General features: G+C 31.0%; 4 protein-coding genes across 7 annotated transcripts; 2 read left to right on the forward strand and 2 right to left on the reverse strand.

Annotated features, from left to right (window-relative positions):
- Window positions 1–148: 148 nt before the first annotated feature.
- On the reverse strand, window positions 149–9,664 carry Gig (TSC complex subunit tuberin). The gene is made up of 30 exons (XM_083032515.1): window positions 9,539–9,664; window positions 8,777–9,121; window positions 8,557–8,693; window positions 8,246–8,439; window positions 7,958–8,161; window positions 7,704–7,878; window positions 7,195–7,395; window positions 6,976–7,117; window positions 6,738–6,886; window positions 6,495–6,667; window positions 6,228–6,396; window positions 5,922–6,143; window positions 5,600–5,855; window positions 5,403–5,521; window positions 5,125–5,289; window positions 4,842–5,007; window positions 4,526–4,722; window positions 4,317–4,433; window positions 3,931–4,112; window positions 3,642–3,855; window positions 3,036–3,470; window positions 2,747–2,915; window positions 2,479–2,680; window positions 2,125–2,311; window positions 1,893–2,066; window positions 1,615–1,799; window positions 1,154–1,502; window positions 932–1,072; window positions 654–824; window positions 149–576 (listed from the first exon to the last, which is right to left on the reverse strand). Exons 2-30 carry the CDS (start codon window positions 8,853–8,855, stop codon window positions 367–369), a joined length of 5,484 nt encoding a protein of 1,827 aa, XP_082888641.1. The 5' UTR covers window positions 8,856–9,121; window positions 9,539–9,664; the 3' UTR covers window positions 149–366.
- Window positions 9,619–18,029, forward strand: LOC145933164 (uncharacterized). Of its 2 annotated transcripts, XM_083032708.1 has the most exons (6): window positions 9,619–9,756; window positions 10,736–10,820; window positions 10,996–11,118; window positions 11,336–11,428; window positions 15,240–15,629; window positions 16,929–18,029. In XM_083032708.1, exons 2-6 carry the CDS (start codon window positions 10,739–10,741, stop codon window positions 17,951–17,953), a joined length of 1,713 nt encoding a protein of 570 aa, XP_082888834.1. In that variant the 5' UTR covers window positions 9,619–9,756; window positions 10,736–10,738; the 3' UTR covers window positions 17,954–18,029. The 2 variants fall into 2 exon arrangements, with proteins under 2 accessions (XP_082888834.1, XP_082888828.1); XM_083032702.1 differs by lacking the exon at window positions 15,240–15,629.
- A 682-nt stretch (window positions 18,030–18,711) lies between these two features.
- On the forward strand, window positions 18,712–22,034 carry Ho (heme oxygenase). Its single transcript, XM_083032790.1, has 3 exons — window positions 18,712–19,029; window positions 19,475–19,673; window positions 19,846–22,034. The coding sequence occupies exons 1-3, from the start codon at window positions 18,927–18,929 to the stop codon at window positions 20,303–20,305; spliced, it is 762 nt and encodes a 253-aa protein (XP_082888916.1). The 5' UTR covers window positions 18,712–18,926; the 3' UTR covers window positions 20,306–22,034.
- On the reverse strand, window positions 19,670–25,135 carry Dcp2 (decapping mRNA 2). Of its 3 annotated transcripts, XM_083032679.1 has the most exons (6): window positions 23,211–23,946; window positions 22,909–23,019; window positions 22,128–22,775; window positions 21,875–22,031; window positions 21,519–21,789; window positions 19,670–21,253 (listed from the first exon to the last, which is right to left on the reverse strand). In XM_083032679.1, exons 2-6 carry the CDS (start codon window positions 22,950–22,952, stop codon window positions 20,997–20,999), a joined length of 1,377 nt encoding a protein of 458 aa, XP_082888805.1. In that variant the 5' UTR covers window positions 22,953–23,019; window positions 23,211–23,946; the 3' UTR covers window positions 19,670–20,996. The 3 variants fall into 3 exon arrangements, 2 of the variants coding, with proteins under 2 accessions (XP_082888805.1, XP_082888815.1); XM_083032689.1 differs by lacking the exon at window positions 22,909–23,019 and having other exon boundaries at window positions 23,211–23,945; XR_014424816.1 differs by lacking the exons at window positions 19,670–21,253; window positions 21,519–21,789; window positions 21,875–22,031; window positions 22,909–23,019 and adding exons at window positions 24,167–24,316; window positions 24,430–24,635; window positions 24,853–25,135 and having other exon boundaries at window positions 22,637–22,775; window positions 23,211–24,072.
- Window positions 25,136–25,172: the final 37 nt, after the last annotated feature.

The following is a 25,172-nucleotide window of genomic DNA, read 5'->3' on the forward strand; positions in this document are numbered from 1 at the left end:
AAATTACAAAATTAAACAAAATTATGTGCTCTTTAGACTGTAATATTTATTATTTTACTTTTATATCTTGAGTAAAAAGGTCTATGTACATAATGGAAAAAAATATATAATTAGTATTTTTTAAATTTATATATTGCAAGCCAAAAGAACATCGATTATACAATTATATAATTATATTATTTAATGATATAATAAAATTTATATTTTTAAATTGAAAATATTTTCCAATTTCTAAATAGCTTGATAATTAATACATTTAATATGTTAACTTTAAATGTATTTAATCAGATTCAGTCATTCTCATCATTCTCAGTTTCATAGTAATATAATTCATAGTATATAACTTTATCTTGTTATACAATAAAACTATGTTGTATATTCCGTAAAGTCGTCCATATAGACACGCTTGTTCGTTCTCGGTGATAATTCATCTGCAGCGGTATCCGGATTATTGTTGACGGATTCTTGCAAGCATCTATTTCTTAGCCGCTTAATATGGCGTAAACGCTCCAACCAGTTAGAAGCATATGGATTATGAGTATTTTGCTTCAAGGACGAACAAACCATTGAGGCGAGCTGTAAAAATCATATATTTATATTTTATATTATATCTATTCTTTTCTATAAAAAGAATTCTTTTATGCGATACTTACATTAGCATGCAGAGCAAGTTGTCGTGAAAGAATTGCTAGATTCTGGTCAGAAATTATTTTAGGCTCGCTGTGACCGATATGCTCGGCCAATTCTTCTCGCGCTTGTACTGTGACCTGATTAGTACCGTGATCCAAAGGTTGTATCACAACGCAGGCATAATTAAATTGACCCTGAAAGAATACATGAGAGAAAATAAAGAAAATTTTTAACACAAAAATATCTTACAAAACAGAATTTATAAAGAAAAGTATAAAGAGAATTTATACTTTAATCTCACCTTAACTGTCTGTATATTATATGGTTCGTCAGATTCATTGTAAACAAGTGTTACATAATTATTCCCAATGTGGGTTTTTTTAGATGTACATTTTGGGTCGCTCGCTTTTGTGGGCATTAATGTCGCAACATGAAAAGCTACCTAAAAGGTTTTCGAGTTATTAATAAAAATTATAAAAGTGTGCAAACTGAATTAATTGGAGACAAAATATCAATTACAAACCTGTGTAACATCGTCTTGCCAAATATAAGCAAAATCTCCATTCTCACCATTACGATCCAATCCGCCTAAAAATACATTCTCATCGACATCTTTCAGTCGAATTAATGTGCCCAAACGTTTCAAAAATTCGGTATAACGAAGGGAACCGTGGTGATTTGCCAAAATCTCAGTTTCATTCGAAGCTTGTCCCGGCCCAACATACAGCACTCCAATTTTGTGAGTCTCATATGGTGGTATTCTATCTAAATTTGTCACCGCACGTTGTATAGCTGTTGTCTGTGGAACTAACAAAGGCTTTTCTGTGGTAGTGCCAAAGTGCGCTGTATGGTAAAGTTGAAGGAATACGAAACTGTAACACAATAATGTGATTTCCCAGAAAACCATGTTACATTATATTGCAATAAAAGATTCTAAAGCGTAATACACACATTTAATTGAAAAGCAATATAACAATATACAACCTTGGATTGATGCCTGTACGCGGCGGATCTTTTACGCGAGGTGAATTGCCTCGTCGCATGTTATCCCATTCTCCTCGTGATTTCTTTACTGGACTCATAACCGAGATCGTGTGGCCTCTGTCGCGGAAAGGTATAGATATAGGTAAAGGAGGTAACATAGATGGATCCGGCCTCTCATCCTTTTGCTGGAAAAGTAATCAATTATAATTAATATGATGTATGTTTGTGTGTGTATATAAAAAAATTATTTTGAAAAACTTTAATTCTTTTTGGTATACTTTATCTCCAAAGTTTCGCCCAATAGGTGGTTTATTTTCAACAGACATCTGTTTTTGATTATAATCAAGACTAGATAATCGAGGGTAAATTTGAGTAGGTGATTGTGGCGCTTTTGCAGTAGATGATTGTATTTGTGTCGGTCGTATTTGTATTCCTAAATAATTTCCCGGTGCCTAAAATAATTTTAATATTATGGTATAAATTTTGTGTTATTTTATTAGTATCATCTACCTGTACAGTTGTCGGTGATGGTGGTACAGTATTGCTAACGGTTACTGAAATAGTTTGAGTAGCTTGAGTCGCTCCTGGATAGGAACGTTGCGAACGTAATGCGGTTGGATGGTCTCCAGTATTTTCCGAGGAAGGTGGAGTTGTTCCCATACCAAACATTTCTTCCGGTATAGCTTCACAACTAACTCTATGAATTAAAAAACAAATAAATAAAATATTAGATATAATCATTAAAAAAACGTTTTTTAATAATAATAATAATTAAAAAACAAGATTTAATAATAACAAGAATAGAATTAAGAATAGAATTATGCTTGTGAAATTTTAAATTTAATAATGTTTAGAAATATATACCTCATGTCTTTTGCATAAATATTTTTTGAATGTTTCTTCAATTCTGCATCCAGTTTAATTTCTAAATCTGAGCAATTAAAATCTTTATCAAGTTGTTGCTGCACATTTAGTTTTTCTTTATTTAAAAATGGATTTTTCCAATTAGCACTCATTTCTGGACTAGAATTTGATCGGCGCACTGGATTTCTGGAACGCCGCGTATCTAAAATTTTTATATTATTTATAGAAATTTATTTAATAAAAGAATAATTGTACAACAAACACATACCTTCTTCACCTTCCTCTAAACTTTCTAAACTGTCTCTTGAGCTTTGTCGAGATGGACTAGGTCGAGCTGGTGAACCTGGTATCGCAATGGGACCTGACGATGTAGAAGATATCACGGATTTGACGCTAGATTCACTCTGCGACTGATTAATATTTTTGTTTGGTATATCCTGCAATTAAAAGAAAAAATATATCATATAAAAGATGTACATTATACATAAGTTTTTTTAACGATTCACTATATAGATAGTTGATTATTATAACTTATTGTTAGTTAATTGTAAAAATACCTCTGCTTCATCATCAGAATATTCTGATGCAGCCTCTTGTTGCTTATTCGGTATTACATCTTGATTCAGTGTATACAGAGCCATAATGTCACGTACAGGAAAATCCATAGGAATTTCAAATTGTGTCGAATTTTGTATTCTCATAATCCACGACATATCGCCCGTGGGTCTACGCACGTATATTTCAGCCCATCCTTGACACCAGCAAGCGCAAAGTACATGTCCATCTTGTTTGTCGCTATTCAATATTTGTCCCAATTTTGTGAATTCATTCTGATCCTTGTCAATTTTCTCTATAAGAAATTCCTTTTTCGCGTTATCAGGGTCTTCTGTAGATTTTTTAGATTCCTCTGTAGGAGAATTCGTAGCAGTATTCGCGTTTGAACTTCCATAACCACCAGAGGATTGTCTGGATAATTTGTCTTCCTTTGACGTCTATCAATATCAAAATATATATATATATATTTTTTTTTTATGTAATATATTTTTCTTAAATAACATGCAATTATAGACATATTATTTTTAGTACGCAAAAAGAAATAGTAATAAATAATATAGTAAAGCATATCATATATAAATATATGTGCATATCTAAAGATAAAGAACCTCAATACTTGAAGTACGTTGCAAATTTGACTGAGACGTTTTTGTATGATCCAGTAATAGAAGGTCAGGTTTACACGCCGCCCAACAATTGTCGCAAAGTCCACCGCGCATAGCTTTATTACTGCAACCACTTGTCGTTATAGTGATAAGCTTATTGCCAAGAATCCAAGTCATTGATTGACCCTCTTTAAGGAGGAAATCAGCAGCTGGTAATCTATTGTAAATAATATATTATATTCTTTGTCATACCTTTTATTTGATTCGGCTACTTAAGATCACAACAGATTACCTTTTAGGCCGCGCCGAATAATTCGAAAATGTATAACGAGCCATTAAGTCAATACAAGTTTCAGTAAGTTCAATATGAAAGTTCATTAGAGCTTCATCAATCGGAGGTTTTAAGTCTAAAGCTCTACTTTCCCCTATCATTCGATTCGCCATTATCGGTCTTTCTCTTCGACCTCTACTACCCTATAAATACACATATATATGATTTATATTAAATAATTATAAAAGAAAACAACATGTGTGCACACAAACACATACACAAATAATAAACTCTAAATTTTTAATTCTAATTAGTTATTACACATACATGTATACGAGTAAAGTTATTAGAAATTAGAATGCACTTTTGTAAATATACTTATCATGGATTTTGATATATATTCGTACTTGTTCAGTTAAACTGGAACTACGTTTTCTATTTGAGGAATCTTCATTGATGATACTAAAGTCAGATTTCATCAGATGTCCTTCCTCAAAAGGAACTATCACATTCGCTTTTAATCCCTGTTTTTCAAAAATGAGAAAAGAACAGAAGATAATCTTTTGCTTAATAATCTCAGAGCTTGTAATTAACATTGAAATATATATATGCATACCGTAGTAATAAATTTAACAAAATCACTCCGAAAAGAATGTCTGCATTTTAAAAACCACACAGCAATTACATGATGAGCCAAAGATACTGTATAATGATTGTATTTAAAAGGATTTGTGTATGGCAATAGAATTGCAAATACAGACATATATTGCTCTGCAATAAAACTGGCGAAAACCTTTGGTAGTCTAGTTAGAGCTGGAATAGAAATTTATGTTCACACACATTTGCCATTTCTTAATATATAACAGTTATTAATAAATTAATTTTAATTAAATTTAATTAAGTAAATTTACTTACGACAATACGAGACTTACTTGATAAAAATTCTAAAATAGGTATAGCAATATATACTGTTGCAGAAATTTTCGATAAATTTAATAACACTTCTTTTAAAAGTTTATTCATTGCATCACGCATTTCTAGTGTGCAGATTGTGAGACTGGTTACACATTGGCTCGCACATTTTGCTGTGAGACCAACCTAAAGATGAATTAAAATATTTTGTCATTCTAAATCATATTTATGTTGAGAGGTAAAGAACAAGTTTTTCATTTCTGTGATTTTTATTAACTAACTATTATTAACTAAATATCCTACCTCTAAGCATTTTATTAAACGTTGTTGTAGATTAGGTTCCAAATGCGTATGATAAGATGCGAGAGAGGCTAGTACTGGGAAAACGTAGACTCGAAATTCGGAAAGAGTAAACTTGGGTGGAACGTTATAAAGTGATTCAGGGAGACGCAGACTCTTGTCACTCACCTAAAGATTGAATTTAATGAAATTAATCAGCAATTATGTAAAAATTTGCTAAATAATAATATAATATTTATGAACAGAAGAAAGAAAAAAATATAAAGCGCAAGTTAACTGACCATTGAACATAAGGCTGCTGCAAAGAAGTCGATATCATTACTATGACGAGATAACACCAGCGCCCTATTCTGCATCACTTGGGGTAATTCCTTCAATATAAGATATAAAACTTTCCAATCTGTCAAAATATAATGAATATAAAGATTTTCTGCATAATTAAAGTTGTATGAAAATTTTCTTAAGGAAGACATCCCACCTTTTTCTTGTTTGATGCATGAAATAATAGTTTTACATCCATGAGTTAAAGACATTGATGTAATATGACAAGATAAATGCTGCAATGGCACAGGACTAGCCGGTGGAGGACTGTTACCTCCACCTGCACTGTTCATACGCTCGGTTGTACCATGTTCCAAAACAAGATATGAGCTAAATCGAGTTGCATTTGGTGGATCTAATACACCGAGATGATACAAAGAATTTGCTCTGATTTTTAAAAAACACTCAAAAATCTGTAATGTATAAATTATATGTTCATATATCCATAATAGCTTTTGTTTTAGTAACAAAATAATTACCAAATAACGTGTTGTTGATACATCATGGAAGACGGACGGTTCTTTATAATGTTGTTCAAGATGATTCACTAAAATTTTATAAGCATAAATCGCATGGCTCGACGGCAAGCGATAAATCTTAGAAGTGAATATCTTTATAATTCCAACAACAGCGGTTTTTACATCTTTGATATCAGCATCCATAGAAATTGGAACGTCTGATGTAAAAGGCTTGTTGATTATCTAAATAAATAAAAAACATTATACATAATAAAAATATATATGTATAATATATTATTTCTGACGAATAACGAACAATTTTAATACCTTTTCCAATATGTCCAAAAGTTCTATACATCGTTTGGTATCACATTCCAAACAAAGATCTATTAATAAATTTGCTGTAACGGTACGTATCGTAATATCTGGATCTACATCCACATGTAGTGTATGTGGTACAACTATTCGCTCGATAAGTTCATCTTCGTATCTGGATCTATTAAATATACATTTATAATACATAAATATCTGTGTATGTAATTATGATAAATATGTTTTTAAATTAAAATTAGAAGTAATAAAAAACTAATTTACCTATTAACACGAATAACGTTGGTTAAAACATCAAGAACTTTCATTCTAATTGTTGTACGTGTTTCGTTTTTGCAGTAATGTTCCATTAGAGATCCTAATTTGGCCTGCCATTGATAATATGTAGGACCTATCATAGATACTCTGTATTCAATTAACTTTAATACGGATCCTTCCTAAAAATAAAAATAATCATTAAGTATTAGGCAAATATATAATACTTTACAATTACATTTATCCACTTACGGGTCGAGAATCGCTACAACGTTCAACAAGATCATAAAAGCGTTGAATGCAACCATTATAATTATTTGCATCAAGTAAACTTTCAATATTGGTAATTGTTTCATGTAAACTCATAGAAACCTGTCTAGTTGCTGGTTGATTACTGGTTTCTGGACAATATAAAAAGATAATTATTATATTGCAGTTTATAACGTTCTGTTTGTAAAATAATTGTATATAACATTTCAATAAATCTTACCAGTGTGAGTAATAATTTGTTCTATAATATCAAGAATAATGCTCCATGTAGGATCCCATAATTCATTACCATATTTGTTCACCAATCTTTGTATAGATAAGGTAACCTCATACATAACAATTGGATGATTGCATTGTAGAGCCTGACAATATATAAATAAGTTATTATAAATAAGTATTCCATCCCATAAAGCATTATAATTATATTTTCGATATATACCTGATAAAATGAAGGCAGAACAGATGCTGGTGTACATTCTAATTTCGGTATTCTATGTGTACCCCACAAACCCATATTTACATAAAATACCGCTCCTCGAAGTAAACGAACGTCACGTTGAAAATTTACATCTTGTAGCAACCGACACATAGTATATAAAGCACAATGACCCATATGTGTCCCTAATAAATTCCGCATAATCTGTAATCATGTAAAAAAATGTTACATTATAATTTACAATGTCTTTTTTTATATTTCAATTCTAAATCAATGTATAGGAAATAAATAATTTGAAATTTATTAAAATTCTATTAAAAAGTCATTATCAAAAAATTTATAAATCTATTAAAACACAAACATATATATATATATGCACATATACACACAGTATATGTAATTATATAACTTGTAAGTAGAATATCTAGTATCTTAATTTTCAATAAGTTCTCAATTAATAAAGAAAAAAATTTAACATTTATAAATTTAGATACTTATATCGTTATTTATACCTTCCAACTCGTTTGGCAATAAGTCTCAACATTTACACTTCTGCATAAGGCTATAATAAACGTTTGCAATGAGTCTGATTGCAAATTACTATAACACATAATTGCATCAAGGGCTTCCAAGCATCCGGAAACAACTTCTGTATTATTACTATAATAACATAGATGGGAGATATACCTGAAAAAGAAACAATCATGATGATAACCTGTTGTACTGAATGACCTACAGAAAAATGTGTCACTTGTAAAATATTTACTGAACAAGACCGGATATAACATCCTCGTCGATGTAAGCAGAGTTAAATTTGATAACATTTACAAGAAGAGATAAGAACTCGGCTCCTCTTTTTCCATCTCCCGCTGTTACCGTAGGCATCCATTCTAACAGGAAAGGTCCCATTCTTTCTTCTAAATGTAAAATATCTTTCCCATGTTCTGTTAATGTTTGTAACAATTCCAATCTAAAATATTTAAATACAATAGTACACAATAGGTGCAAGAATTTAAGAATTGTGGATTAGTATTTCAATTTATTATTATAATACCTAGGACCAATGTCTTCGGGTATATCATACTCCTTCACTACCATAAAAAACTTTACACGCATCAATGATGAAAGTTTCGAATATTGTCCTTGTACGAGGCATTTCAGAAAATTTAACGTTAAATGCCTGTTTTCACGAGAAACATCTTTTGCAAGTAAATCTTGAACCAAGTTCCACAGACGTTCTGCCGCTCTCTATTATAGGACAATAAAGGAAATTAGAAACAAAGTATTATTTTGTCTAATATCTCTATTCCTATATAAAGCATTTACGAAAGTACACGCGATATAATTTTTTATACATATACATACATCTTCCCATTGTTGATTGAGTACTGCATCGGAAAGCTCCTTGATCGCCTTGGTACGGTGATGCACCGGACTATCGGGACTAATTTCTTTCTCGATATCATGAGTCAAGGTGACATCTTCGCGACTCTTGTAACTTCCTGCAATGTCAACGCGATTATTAATATATTTGGTGCAACAAAAGTGTTGTGTACGAGAAGATACAAAAATATAAAGTACTAACCTTTATTTATGCGAAAAAATTGTTTTAGTTTATCGTGCAATGTCTTATTATCCTTGTCTTTCGAATTCATTTTTGACATCTTACTCTTTTTCCTAAATTCGAAGAAATTGACTCGCGAAAAGATATAGCTCCATAAATATCACGATAAACATATCAAAAACAGATGTAACTGACTGCACAGGGGGACCGGTTACGCTAACTACGTTTATGAAACGTGAACGTCAAACCGTCAAACTACATAACCAATATCGCAGCAGATCCCTACAATATCGCATAAAGGTAAAACCTCTGCTAAGAGATTTTAAATCTTCGCTAAGCTGGGTTCGAGTCTCTACTAACCGTAATCTGTAAACTCGATTATTAGAATATATATTATTTATTTTGAATGTTTTATAATATCAATAAAAATATAAATATATATAGTTTGAAAAAATTATATAATATACAATATTACTTTTTTTATTTATAGAAATGATTAAAAATAACATATATATATATTATATTTTCTCTTTGTAAGTAATTTTACATATAATATTTAACTGTAAAAAAGCTATAACAAAAACAATTTATATATATAAGAATAAATGTAAAGAATATGCGAATGAAAAACAACACAGTAAATATACTGATGACTAAATATTAATTGACGTATTTTCTCATTAAATTTCAGCATCAATGGCATGAATTCCACATAAACGCGCACTCATACAATATTATTTTTTCTGAACATGCATCGCGCGCGAACATATATATAGTCTATACCTATCCCTTCTCCTCCATCCTCCATCATTTGACCTTCTTCTTTTGACATCTTCGTTACGCTTATTGCTGAGATCCATCGTTTTCTCTCGCTCCAACTCTCGAATGCGTCAGAGGAGCAACCTTATTGTCGAGTCGGTCGAGCCAGATTTTAGTCTCGCGGCGACTATTGTAGCGATTATACGTTGTATACGAGTTCCACAGAGTGCAGAAACAAGCAGGTAAGTGATGACGAATAATGTCCTTCCTATCTGTCGCACAGAGAGAGTTTTATAAGATATGTCATCGACACATACATTACTGTAATAAACATACGAATAGATAAATATTCTATCTTCTTTAAGCTAGGTCTGTGTGTGTGTATTAGATAACGTACGTGTAGCCAAAGGCAAAAGAAATTCATTCCCGATAAGAACGGATCGATATAATTTTTAAATATCGCGATATATTGTAAGAGAATGGTTATTCATAGCAAAATAATGAAAGAATAAATGTCACATTAATGTGCGAACGCAGCCAGACAATGTTCGTTGCGCAATTTCTTTTAGCTTTCCCTGTAAAAATACGGCTTTTTTCGGATAATCAATCAAAATTCGGTTCTTCGCAAATCAAAACGGACATGATATATTTCTCGCATTGGTCCAATTTCCTGGATTTTTCGGAGTATAAAAGATCGCGTGTTATGGGTCTCCCACTTTCGAAGGCGATACTGCGTCATGCTCGATCCAAGGATAGCGATATGGTACAAGAATACTGACAAGTGCCAAGTGCGAACGTTCGGACTATTATAAAATTTCCGTATACAAGAAACATCAACACGGCTAAAATTCATTCAATTTCATAACGTTTATACAGACCACACGTAAAAAGCCACGCGAAACAAACAATGCGTGGCTTCTTAATCTCCAAAATTCCCCTCTTGCTTGCTGACAATTCTTTCCCCTCTACTCCATTATAATATACTGTTCGCACCTGCCGATCCTTTAAAAACTTTCAATAGGAAATGTTCGACGTTATATATGTATGTATATTATGTATATGTTTTCAATTTATTGTTTTTTTTTATGATATACAAAACTGAACTGAAAACTTCGATAGAAGACTGACTAAATATATACTTGTATTGCTTTTTTTTCTCGACGAATTATTATAAATTTAATTATGATATCCTTGACATTTTTATTTTTATTTTACTTTCAGAAAATGTTTTCACAGACTATACTTGGTGTCCTCTTCGGGACGTTGCTGATAATTGGCATTATTCCAAATACGGTTTCTTACAATAGTAAGTAATATAAAATATCGTATTTTATTGAATAACAATAAAATATGATAAATTATATAATAAAAATTAAATTATATATTTAAAAAATTATAATAAATTATAATAAATTCTATTATAATAATATATCGCAAAGATATTATATTTGTGTTATATTTTCTTCTTTTTTTATTATCAGAATATGGAAGGACATGTCAGGACATCGGTTGCCGTAGCGATGAAACATGTGTGATGGCTGAAGATCCTTGTACTGCCTATTCAGACAAGTGCGGGAGATATCCGACCTGCCAGAGGACAAGTGGTGAGAAATGACGATATATTAGCTTTGATTAATCTCGACAATTTTAAATAAATTGAGAACACACGTATGATGATACGTGTGATGCGTATGTGCACGCTTTTTATTCGGTATAACTGCAACATATACATATGACTTTATATATTTTTTTATGTCATGTTTGAATATTTATAAAAATATTTACATCATTATCCTAATGTCTTTCAAAAAATATTTGTAGGAGCAAGTTGTACGACTATGGTTTGTGGAGAGAACGAATATTGTAAGGCCGAAAATGGTGCGCCAAAATGCGTGAAAAAATCCACAGGATTAGGTGAGTTTTTACAGTTTTTTCCTTTTTGCATTTGGCACATACCATATTCGACATATTGCGAGCATGAAGACGTAAAAGCGTAAAGTAAACTGAAATTTGCATGAAACGCATGCTGAAATTACAACTCGTTCGATGAAGGAGAAATAATTTATCACGGAATTTCAAATTTTTCATATTCATGAAAGAATAATAGGCTTTCATAATTGCAAAATTTCATAGCATGTATAGAATTGGAATGAGGAAGGTATGATTCCTAAGAAAAAGATGGAGAGAAAAAAATATCTATTTCATATTTATTTATTGCAGAATCATATTAATTTCTTGTTATTAAAAAATATATTTTTTAAATTTTAATTTGAACTTCTGCCAACTTATTCGGCATATCAAGTAGGTTTTTGATAGAAAAGTAAAATATTTTTATAGAATTAATTTACGATTATTTAAGTATTTTTATTATATATGAAGATATACTATGTTTATTATAATTATTAACTACTATATAATATATTAATTAATTTAGTATTTCCAATTTTTATACATGTATATGCATGAGGATTATATTAACAACATAGGTATATAAACAGAATAATTATTATCTAGCTTATATGCTGATATACTATAAAAACACATTTTTTTAATTTCTAAGTTGTTTACTTTGTTGGAGAGATTAAACTTAATAAATATGGCAGCTGCCTTTGCATTGAACGAACAACGAATACTTTATCCATAAAAAAACCATTATATTAGTTTTATTAAGATTTATTGAGTTTTATTAAAATTTATTTTTTCAATAGTTATTCGCTTTTTTAATTCAATTCGTATTGCTCGAAAAAAAAAACGTAATGGAATACATATAATATACATATATAGAATATATTACTTTTATCTAAAATAATTTGCAAAGTGGAAGTTATAAGAGATATATTAATTTAAAATGTCTTTTTGAAATTTATTACGTATTGAATTTATAACATATAGATATATGTATATAGGAGTTGTAAATAGATTATGATATCTAAAATGATGTATTAGATAGTTTAATTAATCTTCACGTGTATTATAACACGAATTTGCTGTCTGGGCTATAAACTATAGTTATGTGTAACATACAAAGAAGGCATACAGCTGTTTTAATTCTTTCTTTAAAGAAAGAAAGAACATCACATATTTAAATGTAAATTTTTATAATTACGTTTAAAATGTTTATATTCTTAAGCTTAAATAGACATTTTATTTTCTTCATTCTTATTACTTTACATAATTCTTTCGAATAAAGATATTTTCTGATATTATCCTTGCTCAATCCAAATTTGAGAGCAAAAAGAGTAAAATGAATAATTTGAACGTTCGATAACGATAAGCTGAAAACTTTATCCGACTATCATCTTGCAATGTCTCGTGTGATCGCACTGAAATTCGCAAATTTGCACAAAAAAATATACGCACAACACGAAGCAACACGGGCATCCTTGCAGGCTACGAGTCGGCTGGTGTTTCCTATGTGAACGGTGAACGAGTGAGCGGAAGTAACGTGAATCCCAACGTGAATTCCAACGTGAATCCGTACGCAAACGCTAACGCTCCTCCAGTACCGCCGTATCCGTCCGGTGACAACGGAGACCATCATCGAGCCTCTTATGGTAGCAACTTAGGATATCCGCCGTATCCTGGTTCCTCCGCGAACGGATATCCACCTCAATCGAACAATCAGGCTGGTCATCGTCCGGACTCGGGATATCCGCCGTATCCGACTCAAAACAGAATGCCTGTACCAGGACAACCGGTGTATCCGCAAAACCCTCCAGGGAATTATCCGCAGCAGTATCCGGGATACCAAAATTATCCCTATCAAAATTATCCGAATCAACGTGGGTATAATAATCATCCAAATTCAATTTATCGCAAAAGTGCTGCGTCAGGAATAATCGCCTCTATGATTCTCATCGGATTTTCCGGGTTATTCCATCTTCTTGTGATGACACCGTAGTGATCAGTATTGGAAATTCGTGTCGTGTTTTATTTGTATTATTATTGTTGTTGTGCTATTATCGATCTTATTTTCAGAGTCCATGACTATTTTACTAAGGAAAGTATTATGTAGGAGGTAAATTTTTGTACAGGTATTTTATAATATATGTAAACCAAACGCGCGAATAATATTTTGTAAAAAGTATAGTGTATTTTATATAAAATATTATGTCCCATATATTTATGACTATATTATATATTATCTATACATTTGAAACTAATTATAAGTCTAGCACACACACATACATACATATACACACAAGTTTAGAGAACAGAAGTTTATTCCTACTGAATAAGAGTTATTTCATGAAAAAAGAAATATTACATCAACCGAATAATAAAACTCTATGAAAATATAATTTATTTCATACTCTATATGAAAATATGATGCATGCTTACGATTTATAAGAAATGCTAGAATAAGATTTTCAATGATTTACACTCTCTATTTCATCTCTAGTTCATTTCATCAGTTTGGTGATTTAAAATGCTTGAATAAGTTTTAATCAAGATGTAATAGGCGTTTTATAAACGAAGGGGTTATCAGCTTGAACCTTGACACATGTTATCTCATGCACTATATAGTATATAAGTCAACTGCGTCTTATTGTATCGTATCATTTCTTGTTTTTTTTTTTTTATTTGATATTTGAAAGTAAATGATTGTATATGCACACATATATACAGAAAGCATATTTATTATATCTTTATTCTGCCATTCATAATTTTTTAACGATTCCAATAAATTATAAAATATTTTATTGCATTACATAATTAAAATTTTTGTAAGCAATTATATTTTTTATTATAAAATAAATTTTTTCAGAAGAACCGGAAAAAAATCGTCATCAATTAACAAATTTTTTATATAAAGATCTTACAAATGCATTACCAATTTGTAAATGTGTGTTTAAACAATCACATTTTCTCCTGTTTTCTATATATGTATATCAGATATTATATAATAACTAATTAATTATAAAAATTATAAAAATATTATATAAATTTGATCTAATGTGATTTTTATATGTATTTTAACGTAAAACAAGGATTTTCGTAAACAGACATGTATGTCCGAGATACGTTAACTAAAACTAATTCATTAAAAAATCTTATTTGCGTATTTTTAAAAATTATTCTGTACAAGCAAAGTTTAAAATGAATTTAACACGACAGTATGTGGGTTACATATATTTGTGGATTGTCAAGTAGAGAAATCTTACTTTGTTTTAATAATTAATAAATCAATTTTATGAAAAGTTAATTTATTATACACACACAATGAATTATATGATGTTTTGAAATTGAAAAAAAAGAGAGGAAATGAATGAAATTATTTACTTTTAAAATCGAGACTTGCATGTCGATATTTTAATAAAGTAACCGGACATTATAATTATCTCTATTTACAAATTATCTTGCATGCAAATTCATTTAACATAACAATACATGCAAATTATTGTATAGTAAAAGGTAAATAGACAGCGCTGCTCGTGTAAATTAATACACGTGAAAATTGTATTTGTAAATGTATTTGTTTGTAATATATTTTCATTGTAAATTTGTTATAGTATAGCTCTATCCTTTTGTAAAAACAATATATGTAAAAGACTAACAATTATAGAGATAAGAATAATATAATTGTACAACGTTTTATCACACGTCTCTTTTCTTGTTACAAGAAACAATTAATAATCAATTAATAATTAGCAGAGATTTTAAGACAAAAAAGATGTTACTTACTTTTTGTATTAGTCCCTTTTCTCATCATATGATTCAACAGCATTGCCTCCGGGACTAGACCAAGTATCATATCGAACGACACCAAGAGTCCCATTGCCGCCGCCTAGATCTTCGTCATACGGAGGAAGATATAGCGGTCATTCCGGTTCCCAAAGCAATGACGGTTCCATCCTATCATATCGAACGACACCAAGAGCTCCATCGCCACCGCCTAGATCTTCGTCATTCGGAGGAAGATATAGCGGTCATTCCGGTACCCGGAACAGTATAGGTGATGGTTCCATCTTCAATCGCCTGTTCGGCAATGACCGTCATCCTCGACCCACCAGTAGACCCACTAGCAGAAGTACTACGCTAGCAAACAGAAACAATTATTATCAGACCCACACTCAAGTGGATAGTCATGGAAACAGAGTCTGGACGTTTTCTGGCTAAAAGAGAGTCGATTTATATATATATCCTTTATCTTTTTCATAGAGAACTGTGAAATGCTAACATAAAATGGGCACCAATTAATGTTTATATCATTTTTACATATAATATGAGATTATATAACTAGTCTTGTTTTATAATGGGACTAAATGTAATACTGATTATACAAATGATTGAAATAAATACATTTATAATGGTTTTATAAACTAAATTCTTGCATGTTTATTAACTTTAAGATTAAGTTGACGTTAACTTTAAGATTGCTGGTAATAATTCTAATTTCTATAAACTGTTTAATTCATCCATATTTAATTGTAAGTATTATGTTAATAAGTTATATAAAATATAAATTGATTATTTTTATAAAAAATTAAATATAAATCTTTCTTTATAGATTATTTATAGAAGAAGCTACATCACATAATAGCAATATACATAGATGAAATATTTATACAACTTCAAATATCTTCATAGATTTTAATACAGAGTTAAAAAATCGATGTAATTTTGTTGAATTCAAATTTGGATACTATTGGCAATAACTTTATTTTTATGTTTACTTTTAAAATGCAACGTAAGTTTCTTTCTGTGTGTTTATTATGGCGTCAAAAAAAATAATTAATTTTATCGAAATTATATCGATTGTAGCCTTTGCTAAAATTAATTTAATTTCATTTATATTTGATTACTACAAGGAATACGCACGCATAAGTCTGCGCACGTGTATGTGCATACAAAAATTGTTAATGATTAATTGTTATTCAGCATTTTCGTCTTCTCGAAGAAGTTTTGTTTAACAATTTAATTCAGCTTGTAGCACACGTTTGACTCTAAATAAAGGTAAAAATTTTCATTATAAAATATCTTCGCTTATTTATCACGCTTGTATAATCTCTTTTATACTTGTTAATTTTTACCTTTACACACACACAATAAGTTTTTATAATAGTTTTCTATTTAAAATGTCTTTACCTGTGTAGAAGATAGGACTGGAAATCGAAGCCGAGTTTTACTTGTCAGACAATTGCTTCTTCAATCACTCAGCTCTCACAATCAGATATCTATAACATGGTTATTGCATTTGTTTATTTAACATGTCTTACGAAATATGTTCGAAATAATGCATGCGATTAATATAAATCATGTTTGCATATATGCATGATATATATGAAGCTCAATAAAAATGATATTTCTTTACAAAGATATAATTACACGACTTATTGAATAATTTTTTAACGTTTAATTTTAAATGTTTTTAATGTTATTATTATTATCATTACTATATTACTGTACACAGAGAACGACGAAGATGAGGTACGAATAGTTCCAAAGCGAGAGAACAGTCATCAAACAGAAGCCGAAATACGTGAATCTTCAGATATATCTAGAAATTCGGACGGCCAATTGAATCCTGCTAAATCTTCCGGATATCCATCTAGCTCGGGATATCCCAGTAGTAGCGGTTACCCAAGTTCCGGATCTTCCGATTCAACGTCGGCAAATCAACCTCGATCCCGTTATCCCTCCAGTGGACCATCCGGTTATCCGTCTAGTGGATCATCTGGTTATCCCTCCAGTGGATCATCCGGTTACCCTTCTAGTGGATCATCTGGTTATCCCTCCAGTGGATCATCTGGCTATCCGTCTAGTGGGTCATCTAATTATCCATCCAGCGGATCTTCCGGTTATCCATCCAGCGGATCTTCCGGCTACCCGTCCAGCGGATCTTCCGGCTACCCGTCCAGCGGATCTTCCGGTTACCCGTCCAGTGGATCTTCCGGTTATCCCTCTAGTGGATCATCCGGTTACCCTTCTAGAGGATCATCTGGTTATCCTTCCAGTGGATCATCAGGTTATCCGTCTAGTGGATCATCCGGTTATCCGTCCAGAGGTAGTTCTGGTTATCCAACAGGATCTGGATATCCTGATAATTCTAGGAATTCTAATAACGAAGAAACTGTTAGACGAACTGGTGCTAGTACCGTAAATGCTGGCTATCCAGGCTATCCACAAGCACCAGTATATCCGGAAAGGAATCCGTCATATCCCGGTAACTATCCGTCTCAAAATGCGGGATATCCCTCTTCAGGCTACGATAATCAACGTTCTCCATACGCAAATCAAGGTTATCCATACGGTCACCCACAAAATTATCCACAAGGAAGACAACCTGACGGATATTATCAAGGTCAAAATTATATGACCACCACCACCAAACGTCCTGGTTTTCGAGAACAACTGACGAATTTAGCGCGAAACGTGGCACAGAGAGTGCTAACACAAACGATAGTAGATCGCGTTACTGGAAGACAACAAAATTGATAGTACTAGAACTATTTTGTTTTCTATAAGATCTGCATTATTAGAATGTTCCAAAATATAGCATTTTTTTCCAATATTTCGTTGATATTATTAACTTTTTTTGTGAAAATCTAATAAAAAATCATTAAAATAATTTATTATTTAATTTTAGATTATATAATTATCAGACAATAAATCGCGTTTGATTGTAAAATAAAAATGCCTCTCTTTATTTTATCTTTAATTAATTTTTGATGAAAGATCTATTAAGCGCAACATTATATTTGCATTTTTTATTGAATCTCGTATAGGTATCGAGTGTCTTTCTTTTTCAAATTATATTGCGTGCAATATATATAAAATTAATCATATTCTATTACTTATTCTGTATATATAACTACTAGAAAATTTTAAACTTATTAACGTTACATACATAATTATAACGTAGATAATTAAAATAAATAGAGAAGATATATCTATATTGCGTTATTAAATGTTGTTTGGTTATACTTCGTCGCATTTTCTTTAGATATTTGAAAAAATGATAGACATTATTATTACATCGAAAATTAGAGAGAAAATGAATTAGAGAAAGAATAAAGAACAAAGAGAAACAATATATAGAAGAAATAAAGATTACAAGCAATAACGAAACGATGATTTTGCGCCGAGATCTTTGACTATATGAAAGTAAAAATCAAAACTCAAAAGCGTCGATAATGAGTATCGATATCTCGCAGTCGATTGATGACGTCGCGAGTCGCGGTGCGAACGCGTGACACGTGATCGTGTCAGTCAGTGCGCAGGGGCGGCCGATGGATGATGGATGTCGATGTTATGAACGTAGTGTTTTTACGACAGAATTTTCACGTGACAATCCGAAGAAACGCGCGGGAAGTTAATGATGTGATGATGTGAACGATTCTACATTTTGACAAAAGCTCGACAAAAGCCACTCTCTCGTGACCACCCATTATTATACGTGCTACCGAAAATGCCGAACAAGGAAGAGGAGAACTTTTGCAAGAAAATGGCAAAAGCCACCAGAGGAATGCACGCAATCAGCGATGCTCTGGTGAACGCAAAATTGGCATTTGGTAAGAATCACGAGGGTCTCTCGAAATATTGTAAATATTGGAGATTTTATTTGCATGTCGGTTCATCAATTGTGCATACTTGATCGTATACTGCTGAAACAAAGATTCTTTCATGAGATGACAATAGCATGATAAATATTTGTTTTATGTGTCATCCTAGTTTTTCTATTTATATATTTATATATTTGCTATAACACTTTCAGCAATTATCATTTATTACTTTTAAAAATCTTCTACGACTTGACAAATATGTTGATAGTGTATAAATAATAAAAACTGATGATGACATTAAGTGTTTATATGAATGCGCCAAATATTATATAGATTTATGTTCATATGCATCACTTACAACAAAGAAATGATTCTTTAGGTTGTGTTACAGTCATTATATTGTTGCAATGACTATATGCCAGCTTTGTACTATAGTCTTGTATACTCCAACTAGGGTTTCTCGATGATTCTGTATGGGCTGATGGGCTTCTGGTTTTCTACGAGGTTTTTCGTTATCTAGAAGGTGCAATGAGTAGATTAAGAAACACCAAAATTGGATTGCTTCCACTCAGTGAGCTTCAACGCACAGAAGCTTTTGAACGAGATCTTGATCATTACTTGGGGAAAGGCTGGAGAAAAAACTATAGTCCTAGGTATACATGTATAATAGAATACATATGTAATAGTACAATGAAAGTGCTGTCACTTTGTTTCCTTTCACTTATAATACAATAATATAAATATCAGTCTTTTACAATAGTAACTTGGTAATAGTTCAAATATTGTAAAAAAATTCTAAATTACACTGTTTTACAAATGTTTCAGAGATAGCGTCGCTAAATATCTGATGCGTTTGAGAGAAGTAGAAGATACGGATCCTACTCTACTAATGGCGTACATTTATCATCTTTACATGGGTCTTCTGAGCGGTGGTATTATTCTGCGCAAAAAGCGACAGCTCATGCAAAAGATCTCGCCTTTTAAAGCGCCACCGCCGAGTGATGGTAACAATGTCACAGACTTTGGACAGAACAGTATATTTCAATTAAAGAGCGACTTACGCGAATCCATGAATAGAATCGCGGAGACATTGGACGAGGACACGAAAAATAAACTTATCGAAGAAAGTAAAATAGTCTTTGAATTGAATAACGAAATTGTCAAAAGTGTGCAGACCGGCAATCACGTCTTTGAAAAAGTACTTTATTTTATCGGTCAAATTGTGCTAGTTCTCTGTGTCCTAATAATCGTCCTCAATATTCTTTACAAATATATTATACGTTAATAGATGTTCTTTAATTAACGCTAATTTAACGTCAATTCGTTAAAAAAAAAAAAGACTATAACAACTTCAACAAGAAAGTGTTGATATCAAAACCAAAATGTACAATATATTATTTATGCGCTGTAATTGCCTTTCTATAGTTATAAATGGATTATCATCATTATTTGTATGACATGATTTAAGAATAACCTGTTTCTTAAAGTTTATCATATCGAAAATAATGAATTACCAAAATTTAGTTAAAAAGTAACAAATTCTTTTGTTTCAATGTATGAATTATATGAAATGCTTTTAAAATCTTATTACGCGCGCGATCGACGAACAAAAGCGACATGCGGTTTTCCTCTGAAAAACTTTTCTCTATAATCAGTTTTCATATAACAAAGTATATAAATTTGTACTAAATTTATCATCACGTTACAGGATAGATGCTTATGTTCGGATAATATATATACAGTATGTATATAGTAACGAAAGTATGTACAATAGAGTACAATCACAAATTAAAATTTAAATTTAAATTGATAAGAAAAGTAACTATAGATGATGAATAATATGAACGATAATTAGATATAATGACACGTTTTAAACGTGCAATAACTTTTCATAATCTGCAAAGATAGAAAATTCCAGCTCTCCTAGATTAACATCTATACTTCTCTTATTTTGGTAATCCATTTCTTCCGAATTATTACATATATAACGACTCGAAAGTTTTCAGTATTTCTTGCCTATTAAATTTAAAATTCTGCCAACTTTCTAAATAAAAATTAGCAGCAGAAAGGTCTTTATAATCCACGTAATTCTTCGTTAAAAACTGACCGTCGTGTTCCAAATTTACAAAAGAAAGTGATGAAATGGTTTTAAAATCTTTTTGCAATTTACATGCGGCTTCTCCGAACAATAACGCTTTAATATTTCCCTCTGGTAGGCTTTTCTTGCGACAATCTGGATAAAAATAATTATTATGCAGTAATAATATCGGGAGATTGTTAATGAAATATGCGCACATATATATATATATATATATATATATATATATATATATATGTATATAAATTAAATATATATATACATATATACATTAGAAGGTAAGCATATTATTTATATAATTTAGATATCGTTAAAATGTATTATTTATAACATTATATTCTTCTAAGCGGGATCTTAAACTATAAATAGAAGAGAGATTATCTTTAACTTGTAAGTTTACCTTTTAGTTCTTCCCAAGATTGCGCTTTGTAATTGAAATCGTTGTACTTGATCGACTGGATCGCAGGATCGCCTAGAAATGAGCTAGTCATAGCAGGGCTGTCTGTCAGTTTAGCGAGGTCCTGCAATTGAGTTTCTTCATGATCTCCAAATAGATTCCGTTTAAAGGCTTCTTTCGATAGAGCGTCTTTCTTATTGTCGCTTGTACCACGACGATTGCGAGCCGGAGAGATGTTCGATTGACGACTAATCTTAAAATCTGGAACTTCACTCTGTAAATGAAGCGAGAATATAAATGAGCATTTAGTTTGTAGAACATAAAAAAGAAACAAAGATATAAAATATATGAAGGCCTACTTGTGGTGGGCAAGTAGAAAAATGATGGAAAGGTATCTGTTGTCGTTTGCTTTTCGAAACAGTCTCGACCTCTCCCAACGATTTATGCCTTTGTCTTCGGACAATCATAGCGTGTCTCTCACGTTGCTGTTTCTCTTGAACCCATCGCTTCATCCGTCTGGTTGAAAAGCGATATTAAAATACACATGTAACACAATTTTTCAATAAATATATGGATTTTATAGATGATATATTAAACAGATTAATTACTTACTTGACAAAAGGTACAACCATAAAAAATGCATTTGGTCCGACTCCAATTTTTACTTTAGGAGTCATATCTTTCTTGGTATTGGGTAAGTCTGCCACGGCGAACCACTCGACATTTTTTATTTCTTTTCGCGTTTGCGGTTGGAACTTTGTATCCTTTTGCACACCCGAGATAATGTACAGTCTCACTACTTGATCATTTATTACAGATTCAATATATTCGTTTTTATCTATTAAATTAGATATATCAAAGCCAGTCTCTTCCAACACTTCTCGAATGGCGCAAAGAAAGGGCTCCTCATCCTCATTTACTTTTCCTTTGGGAAAACTCCAGCTGTTCTTTGCCCAGTAGCTCTGCACCAGCAGCACCTTGGTCATGTCTTCATTTAGCACAATTGCTCCAAATGTCGGCACATTCTGCTTGTATTCTCTCCATTGTTCGAGCACAGCATCAATGTGTTGCACATGTGGCTTCAAAAAAGGTATGTGCTGGAATATATGAGTGGCAAATTCCTTCATGTTACATGACCTTAGTTTAGGATTCTCCTCCGTACAGTAGAAGTCAAGGTAAAACCAGTGTGCCAATTCGATTTGAAAGCAAATTCGCACCAAGTCTTTCCTCTCCTCCTCAGGAACATTAATGATGAATCGACTGCAAAGATAAAATGTAAGAATATCATAAATTCTGATTGTACTATGAGAAAATGTGTGATTCAATTATATCAAGGTTTCTCTTTCCACTAAGAATTAATATTGTTATATATTAATCTTCTACAGAAACTAACCTACTGAGATCATCAAGGATATCAGATGGAATTGTATGTTCCATTACTCCAACGAATTTTATTCGACAATCAACGTTTACGTCGATATTTTTGACACACAATTATACAAAGCTAAGAATAAAAACAGTGCATTATTGTATAATAAATTGATCCTAAATGCAGACATGATGTTGAAAAAAAAATTCATATATAGCAAAAATGTTATAAAAATATTAAAATTTTACAATATATAATGTAAACGTAACAACATATAACAAGTAATAATTATAATAAATCAAATGACTAATATAAAATATAATTACAGTGATTCGTCCTTGACAGCTGTTTACAATCAGATGTATATCTTGTCTGATTAAAATTACTTTAAAACGGATATTGCGATGTGTACACTTTTTCAAAAATTGTCTTGCAAGAAAGATATATTTGTTACAGAATTACAGATTTCACTTTATCTCATTAAACTTCTTTGTTCGCACGTGATCCTAACCCCGCCAGCATTAATCACAGGAGCCATGTTACTTTCAATACACTATATATGTACTATATATCACAAAAAATACAATGAAGTTTTTTTATATATTTTTTATTTATTTGTGATTCGCAGGTATGTAAAAAGTAAAAAGCGTTTTCATGATCACACATGTGCTCCACATGTGTGACTTATGCAATTAATTTTAATTTTAACTGATAAAAAATGATAATTTTGATATTGCAATGACAATTTGCGTTTCTTCAAGCTTCTCAGCACAGAATAATAATAATCGATATTTATTTCTGCCAATTTTGAACATTGTTCACAAATTATGTGTGCATCATGTAAATGAGAAATATATATTTACAGAATCTTATAAACTTATATATCCGTAAATCCAATAAGTTTATTTCATATATATATTTTGCATTGCAAAAACGTAACAAATTATTCGACTGTTAAAAATAATATTATATAGGAGTTTTTTTTTATCTTCCTTCAAGATTAATAAAGTTGTGAGATACTTTTTATTGTACATTTGACAAAATAGAAAAATTTCTGCTAGCTAAGTCCTGCTAGTTCTAATAATTGTTGCAGTATAACTTCTGTGTCACTATCATCATTATTTTCCAATAACAAATCCCAATTATTCACATCATCCAAATCACATTCTGTTTCTGAATCATCTATACCTATATATAATTGTAAATGATTATAGTAATTATTTTCAAGAAAGTTTAGACAAGTCTTATTGAAATTGTTTTACTATGGTTTGTTGTTTCTTACCTGGTGTAAAGATCCAACCACGTTTTTGTCTAACTTCGTCAGAACAGACTATATGTATACTTTTACATAAATCTCCAAAATTTTCCATAAACCACTTAATGTCAGTTTTTCTTCTGACATCGCTTATTATCCACACTGATTTATTCCATACTGTGTGAAGAATTTAGACACATTCTTATATAAAAATGTATATCTTATAAACAATACATATATAATTTTTAAATTATATATATATATTCTACTTTAAAGAGATTGCACTGTACCATCATACATATCAATAGCAGCACGACAAAAGTAGCCATAATCTTTCTTTCGCATATCTTCTCCCCACTTAACCATATCAAGTCGATATTTTTCTTTGTATTCTCCATATCCTAGTAATTGATCGATATCAAGATTTAAAGATTTTGCCCAGTGCGTTTTGATAGGTCCTGATAATCGTATAATTATACTCCTTTGCGAACCAATTCTGAAATTGATATAGATTTTACTTAAAATATTTGTATCTTTCTGTGCAAACAATAAATTCTGTAATTAACAGCTAGGAAATATACTTTTAATATATAATTTGATCTTATAATTATCTTTTTAATGTACTTTACTTTAATAGCTTCATGTGAAATTTTTATTGAGTAGTCTACATTATTATTTATAGACAGTTAAAAAATACTGTAGATGAACAATACCTTTTATGTAAATTATCAGTGATATAATCCTTCCCAGACTTTCTCTTGCCACTAAACAATAGAATCCTCTTCGGTTTCGTCGAATTATTTATCTCGAATTTCGTAGAAAGATCGCATGTCTCTAGTTTAACCTGTTTTGCGGCCATATTGGTATAATATAACTGTAAAATTGTATACAGTTGCTAAGAGCACCAAGTATGCAAAACGATGAATAATGTACTAGATCCGCGATATTGCGAGCTATTCTTACTCTACATTTATAAAATTTATATTTTGAATTATCTCTTATATACATATGTAAATTTTCTTTAGACCAAACT

This window comes from Prenolepis imparis, unplaced genomic scaffold, assembly GCF_030444845.1.
Source record: "Prenolepis imparis isolate NDT839.2.m4 unplaced genomic scaffold, iyPreImpa1.0 SCAF_1, whole genome shotgun sequence".
NCBI classification, from domain to species: Eukaryota; Metazoa; Arthropoda; class Insecta; order Hymenoptera; family Formicidae; genus Prenolepis; species Prenolepis imparis.

What these genes read in the sequence shown, in the direction of transcription:
- Gig (XM_083032515.1), bottom strand. Translation starts at nt 8,855, where the DNA reads ATGTCAAAAATGAATTCGAAAGACAAGGATAATAAGACATTGCACGAT. An exon ending in GGCAAGACGATGTTACACAG is followed by an intron (nt 1,073 to 1,153) that starts GTTTGTAATTGA and finishes AAAACCTTTTAG; the next exon opens with GTAGCTTTTCATGTTGCGAC. An exon ending in AACTTGCTCTGCATGCTAAT is followed by an intron (nt 577 to 653) that starts GTAAGTATCGCA and finishes TGATTTTTACAG; the next exon opens with CTCGCCTCAATGGTTTGTTC.
- LOC145933164 (XM_083032708.1), top strand. Translation starts at nt 10,739, where the DNA reads ATGTTTTCACAGACTATACTTGGTGTCCTCTTCGGGACGTTGCTGATA. An exon ending in GAAAAAATCCACAGGATTAG is followed by an intron (nt 11,429 to 15,239) that starts GTGAGTTTTTAC and finishes ATGATTCAACAG; the next exon opens with CATTGCCTCCGGGACTAGAC. An exon ending in CAGAGTCTGGACGTTTTCTG is followed by an intron (nt 15,630 to 16,928) that starts GCTAAAAGAGAG and finishes TACTGTACACAG; the next exon opens with AGAACGACGAAGATGAGGTA.
- Ho (XM_083032790.1), top strand. Translation starts at nt 18,927, where the DNA reads ATGCCGAACAAGGAAGAGGAGAACTTTTGCAAGAAAATGGCAAAAGCC. An exon ending in GAACGCAAAATTGGCATTTG is followed by an intron (nt 19,030 to 19,474) that starts GTAAGAATCACG and finishes TACTCCAACTAG; the next exon opens with GGTTTCTCGATGATTCTGTA. An exon ending in AGAAAAAACTATAGTCCTAG is followed by an intron (nt 19,674 to 19,845) that starts GTATACATGTAT and finishes CAAATGTTTCAG; the next exon opens with AGATAGCGTCGCTAAATATC.
- Dcp2 (XM_083032679.1), bottom strand. Translation starts at nt 22,952, where the DNA reads ATGGAACATACAATTCCATCTGATATCCTTGATGATCTCAGTAG. An exon ending in ATCCTTGATGATCTCAGTAG is followed by an intron (nt 22,776 to 22,908) that starts GTTAGTTTCTGT and finishes TTATCTTTGCAG; the next exon opens with TCGATTCATCATTAATGTTC. An exon ending in ATCTTGGGAAGAACTAAAAG is followed by an intron (nt 21,254 to 21,518) that starts GTAAACTTACAA and finishes ATTTTTATCCAG; the next exon opens with ATTGTCGCAAGAAAAGCCTA.